This window comes from Bos grunniens, chromosome 10 (assembly GCF_055505025.1).
Source record: "Bos grunniens cultivar Pamir isolate PY7600 chromosome 10, Bosgru_T2T1.0, whole genome shotgun sequence".
In the NCBI taxonomy this organism is placed as follows: domain Eukaryota; kingdom Metazoa; phylum Chordata; class Mammalia; order Artiodactyla; family Bovidae; genus Bos; species Bos grunniens.
This window is the reverse complement of record NC_141174.1, coordinates 23,805,093-23,811,295: the sequence shown is the minus strand read 5'-3', so window position 1 is coordinate 23,811,295 and position 6,203 is coordinate 23,805,093. Positions and strand designations below refer to the sequence as shown.

At 49.8% G+C, this 6,203-nt stretch overlaps 1 protein-coding gene across 3 annotated transcripts in view; it reads right to left on the bottom strand.

Annotated features, from left to right (window-relative positions):
- Positions 1-397: 397 nt before the first annotated feature.
- ZFYVE26 (zinc finger FYVE-type containing 26) overlaps positions 398-6,203 on the bottom strand; it is a 72,537-nt gene continuing 66,731 nt past the window's right edge. For all 3 annotated transcript variants that reach the window (XM_086320082.1, XM_086320083.1, XM_086320084.1), the window contains 3 exons: positions 5,550-5,732; positions 4,782-4,826; positions 398-2,482 (listed from right to left, as the gene is read on the bottom strand). In XM_086320082.1, the coding sequence (XP_086176208.1) occupies positions 2,279-2,482; positions 4,782-4,826; positions 5,550-5,732 (432 nt within the window). In that variant the 3' untranslated portion in view covers positions 398-2,278. The remainder of the gene's footprint in view (positions 2,483-4,781; positions 4,827-5,549; positions 5,733-6,203) is intronic.

The following is a 6,203-nucleotide window of genomic DNA, read 5'->3' as shown; positions in this document are numbered from 1 at the left end:
AAAAAAAAAAAAAATCCCTGGCGGTAGAGAGTACACTGGGAGGTTTTTGTGTGTGCCTAGTCGCTTCAGTTGTGTCTGACTCCTTGTGACTCCATGGACTGTAGCCTGCCAGACTCCTCTGTCCCTGGAATTCTCCAGGCAAGAATACTGGAGTGGGATGCCATGCACTTGTCCAGTGGATCTTTCCAACCCGGGGATTGAACCTGGCTCTCCTGCATTGCAGGCAGATTCTTTACCATCTGAGCCACCTAGGAAATTTGAGAAAAATCTTAACCCAAGAGGCCTGAGTTATAACAGGAATCATTTTGAGAAGTTCAAGAGTTGAAGGTTATTGCATCTTTCCCACCCACCTTTTCACTCCACAGAGACAGCACAAATGAGCCATGAAGCCAAGAACTTGTAGGACAGACATTTTATTGTGACTTGCTTATAGTCAAACATTCAACCCGGCGACTTGCCCATTAGTTAATTGTTTTGCTGGAGATCACAGCCTGATGCCCAAAGGCCCTTAGACTCATCTTTTGTCAGTCTAGTCAATGGTTGCCTATTTTACATTTCAATTAATTAGAGGAAAATGTCAGGAAAATCTGGTCTTAACATCTCAAATTAATGGCTGTGAGATTTGCAATCCATTTAATATAAAGTGCTCAAGTTCAGTGCAAAAAGGGCAGACTCAGAAGGGCAAGCAGGTGCCAGGGAGGAACGTTTCCTGGGACACAGATGCATTCTACAACTCAAAGCAGAAAAAGCCACTTGTCCAACTTCCCCATAATGGGGTCTAGTATTTTCTTTGCCATCTCTTCCCTCCCTCAGAGGACCAGAACTTCTACAGATACTCTTAGAGTTGTTTAGTTCACTATTTAAAAAACCCACTTCAGAGGGAGATCCGCAGGGTTTCTAAGCACCAGAGATACTGACTTGGGCTTCTAGCTCCCGTTCCTCTCAGCAGCCCCTGTGAGGCTGACAGGCTGAGTTCTGGCTGGTGGGAGGCTTGCAGCTGTGGAGCTCTCTTCACACCCCTCATTTGCAAATTCACATCACGGACTAGGGCAGACTTTTTCCAAAAGCTTGTCACATCTCCAGTGGGAAGACAGGCCCACACTAATTAAATAAAGGAGCACTTCATTTGGTTGCTCACCAACTGGACATGACCTATTTCATCTTCCCCTTGTTTAACTCTTGTCCTCAGGCCCAACTTTAAAGTGAACCTTTGACTCCCACTGTTAAGACAAAGAAGTGCACTGCCTTCTCAATGACCCTGGGTCTCTTCATGTCCATCCTTCTGTCCTGAAGAGACTGAAGAGAAGCAGGTGGGAAGAGGAAGCGATTTTTTACCAATTTAAGGGGCATAAATAGGACTGTAACTCAAACAGGCAAAGTCTAGCCATTCGGTCCCAGGACCTTGGCTATTGTTTCTCTCCCAGACTCTCCAAAAGGAAGCCACGTTCTTTAACTTGGCAGCAGGAATATTGACAAAAGCCAGTTCTGTGCTTGTAGACAACTCTCCTGCAATGCTGTTTGGAGAGGTTCCCCTTTCTCTCCCTGTGGAGGAACACGATGGCGCCCCTCCTGCCCGTGTCTGGGGCTCCAGACTCCATCAGGTGGCCAGGCAGCCACAGCTTTCAGAAGCTAGCACCTGCGGACTCTTCTGTTCAGACTACTTTCCAAAGACTCACAGTAACTCTTGTGCTTGTGAGAGGAGAGAAGCTCAGAACGGTTTCACACCACAGGAAGCACCTGCCCCAAAGCCATCTCTGCATCTGGGGACGGGAAGGAGGGGAAAAGAGGCAAGCCTCTGATGTAGCTCCATCATTCTCAGTCAAAAACCCTTCTAGTCACGAGCAGCTACTGGAACATCTCCACACCAAGGAGACTGGGTACAAACAGGATGAGCCCGGGTTAAGAACCAAAAACGCAGGAAGGTTTTCAGACAGGCAGAAGTCGAAAGTAAAGTGCCTCTTTGCAGTGGGGGAGAGCTTCGTTTGTTCAGAAATGCTTGGGCGTAAACATGAGCGCAAAGAGCGTGAACACACACACACTCACTCTGAGGTAGAAAGAACTGGCCATCTCCAGACAAACACACACACAGACTCCACAATTTTACAGAAACATGGCACTTGCGTGAAAGATCCTATCTTTGCTCAAGATGGCAGGTTGGGTCCAATTCCAGCTCTTTCCGACCTGGGGTGGAGCCAGGGAAGTCCTGCCCCACAGGAGGAAAGAGCTGGAAGTGCGCCCATCACTCCTGCCCCACAGCTGTCTGGCCCTGCAGCCAGGGTCACTTCCTGGAGGCCGAACCATGGGCACCCCGGCTGCGGCTTGTCAGAAGCCACTGGGAGCAGATGTCTTGCACCACTGCGTCCCCGCTGCTCTTGGCGGCCTGCTGCACCTGCTCGACTAGGACTGCGGCCCGAGAGTGTTCTTGCTTCACGGCGATCAGGTAGGCAGAACGCAGCTTGCAGCACGTCAGGTAGGCCTGAACCTGGCAATTGGGTGTGAGAGACGGCCGGAAGGAAACCATCACTGACAAGTCACCAAGAAGCACACAGGGCCGCGTGAAGAGAGACAAGACAGCACTTCTCACCTACCAGTAACTGGGTTCTTGCCTTTTATTACGTTATGGCTACTCTTTAAATATTCTGGACACTAAGCTATTATACTGTATTACTGTACAGTGTAAAAGTTATTATAAATAAGACATGAATTTTAAAAAGCAGAAGGCAGGCAGGCAGAGCCTGGCCTCTATCTACTCCCTTCAAGGCCCTCCTCACTCTCCTGGGCTCTCCAGCCTTCTCCGGGCCTCACTGCTGACAAACTGGTTTTTGTGGTTATTTGGGTGATTATTTGATTGATGTCTGTCTCCTTGACTAGGAGGGCAGGAAAAGTGTCTGCTTTTTCTAACCATTCCTGGAGCCAAGCACAGGGCATGTGGGTGTTCCATGAATGTGCATGAAGTGAATGAATGAATGAATGAGTCATCACACCTGCCCTCTACAATGGGCCCATAGGGCCCCTTTCTCTATTTTTCTTCGACCTGCTTAGTTAAAAATCTTCTACCAGGAAGCTTGGGAAAAGAAACACAGATACACAATTAGAAAAAAGTCTAATTAAGGGGTGGCCCCAGATTGACCTTACTTGCTGTTTGCATCAGAGACAGTCTAGTTTCCTGCATTCTGGACACACTCCATCTCATGAGTTCCTAGCGTGAGGGAGATGAGAGCCCCTTCCTTCCCTGCCCTGACCCCACCAGCACCTCCCTGGTTAGCCAGGGCTCCAGGCTAGCAAATGGCAAGGTCCTGGTGAGCTGCCTCAGACCTCTAGGCCAGCAGCTGCCTTTTGCCATGACAGTCCTCGTGGTGCTTGGAGAGGACTCCTCTCTTCATGTTTCAAAGCTCTACCTTCTTTTCTTACTTCAGTCACTAAAGTCTTCCTTTTCTAAGCTCAGTTACAGATAATCGACAGCTGCAAGATGGCTGGCACGTTCTGAGCTCCGGTCTGGTTAATCCACCCACTGCTCTGGGATGTTCGCTCTCACCCAGGCCTTCAGCTCCACTTGGCACCAGTGTGCATTGAACAGAATATCACCAAGTCGACAGGCAAACTCCCTACCTAGAGAAGGGCATTTTTCCAGAAAGTCTGGAATAAAAACTGAATGAAGCTCTTTTACGGCAAGATCTTGTGGCCTTAGATCTTGTGTGTTAGAACAGCGACTAACAGAAGAAAAAACCTGAATAAGTTAACAATGACGGTAGAGATTCCAGGGTCCATCTTTTCCAGGGACAAAGGCTCTGTCCTACTGAGCAGGAGGTCCCTGAAGGCTTAGAAAAGAGCCACACACAATCTGAGAATCAAGAAGCCTGGGTATCAGGCCTGGCTGTCAGGTTCTCAGTCTGATTCTAGAAAAGGAATTTTTCACATTTCGGGATGTCAGAATTCCATTCTTTTCATAGGATCGCATCAGGATCTTGCAGAATTAGATGAAGAAATGTTAAGAACAGATCCTCCCTAAACCCTCGAATGAAACATGCCCTGGAAATTCAGTTCAGGAAACAGCAATACCGCCATGGGGGGCAGCAACGTGGTAGTGTATAAGAAGTTGTTTGCTAACATGAGTTTTCTTCACGAGGCACTCAGCTGCCGGAGGATTCCGCTGCTAGTGGCCAGGGCAGGCTGGCTGGGTTTTCTCATGCCTCTCCTGGCCTGCAGGCCTTCCCCTGAATGGCAGGTGGATTGAGTCTATGGTGAGCCACAAACTGGAGCAGCTGGGAATACTTTTAGTCTATCCATTTCCTATGCAACAGGAAGCAGGCACGGGCCTCAGGGGAAAGGCCTGTTCTGGAGACCAAGGCACTAACAGGCATTGTTGGTCAAAGGGCTGGCTGGATTTTTTCCCTACCATAGAGGGTACCCTCGCTGCTTTAGGATAAAGAGATGCCTGTTCACTCTGAGAACCTTATTCAGTGAGACAAGCTGCAAGTGAGGATTTCCTAGGGATGGGAGAGAAAACCTCCATGGAAAATGGGGAGAGTGGAAAGGCCTGTGTGTCTTGGGGGTACAGAAGAGAGAGGGCCAAGGCTCATGTGGTCAGGGTTCTTTCTCATGTTCTCTACATGTTCCCTCCCTTCTACGCCCTTATCTGGGTCCCGGCCCCACCTCTGATAATAAAGAGGGCGAGATAGGGGTTGAATGGAACTGTCGTAGCAAGTGAGGGGTGAAGGTGACAAGGCAACTCCAAAGGGCTGTTCCCGAGCATTACTGGGTGAGGAGACAACTCTGCTCACCTTGTTGTCGTCACTGTGTATTGCCTGGATCAGGCCCTCCAGCTCCTGTGCGGGACAGAGACACAGCAGTTGTGAGACGGAGCATGGGAGCCGGGGCTCAACTCCGTCTCAGCCCAGCCCTTCTGACTCTGGTTGGGGATGCCCGCCTGACCCTTCCTTATAAACTCAACTCCTGGGAAATCCTGGTGGTCCAGTGGTTAGGACTCGGTGCTTTCACTGCCGAGAGCCCAGGTTCAGTCCCTGGTTGGGGAAATGAGATCCTGATAGCCTTGTGGTGTGGCCAAAATAAAAAAAAAAAACACCTCAACTCCTGCTATCAGAGCAACAGAGGAAATCTAATGATAACACTAAGCTTGGGAATCTGAGAATCAACATCAGATCAAAAGCTTTTCCTTGGCTTTCATGAATGATGTGTCTGTTCATCCCACAAAGCCATCAGGGGACAGTTTTGCAGGTGACATGCCACCTGCAGGCCCACACTGACCTCGTCTACAATCCCTGGGAGAAACTCAACTCCGTCTGTCCGCAGACACTTCCAGGTGTCAATAACATCAGACAACGGGATGCTTAGGGGGCGGTTTCTGGATACGTACCATGAATTTTCTTTCCAGGGAAGGGTTGATTAGCGTAAGGCCATTATTATAGAGGGGTCAGAAAGACAGAGGGATCTTGTAGAGTTTTGGGTACATGATGGGGAAGAGAAAAATAAAGACGGGGATGTGAAGACACTGAAACAGATGCAGGAGCCGAGGTCTGGGGTGGGCGTACCTGGGGGGGAATCCTCCTGAACGCTTCCACGCAGTTGAGGAGGACGGTGTCCCTGTCGCTTTGGGCCGCCATGCCCGACTCGCTGACGCACTTGAGCAGCTGTCGGATCTCACCGAACTTCTCCCTCTCCACCAGCTGCCGGGCGGCCTTGCAGTAGGTAGCGGCGGCATCCAGCTGGAAGTCCTGGAACAGAACACAGGATGACAAGGGTAGGGAGGCAGGGACTCCACAGCTGGGGGAAGGACGGTGACATTCACAGAGCTCCGAACGGGCTTGGGGCAGACACGCCAAATTGACTGCAGTCCCAGTAGAAACATACATAAGCAGACAACCAGCAGAAAGTTCCTCTTTTGGAGTCTGGCAGACGTTTGGGAAGCAAGCATGAAAACTGGGACTTTGAGATCTACGCTGGTTCATCTCCCTTGCTGCCGCATCACTGCCTGAAGATATTCTAATCAAATGCCCGAGACCAGCTCATTCTCCCTCTAAAGAGTCAACCTTCTCTTGGAAAATGGATGCTGGGGGCTGATACTGGCTGCCTGGGACACCAGGTGCTCTGTGAAGAGAGGCTGTGGTGTTAGGAGACAGACCAATTCCCCAAAGGGTGGATGATCTAGAAACTACTGGATAAATACTTTGTTGCCTTGGGGTCTG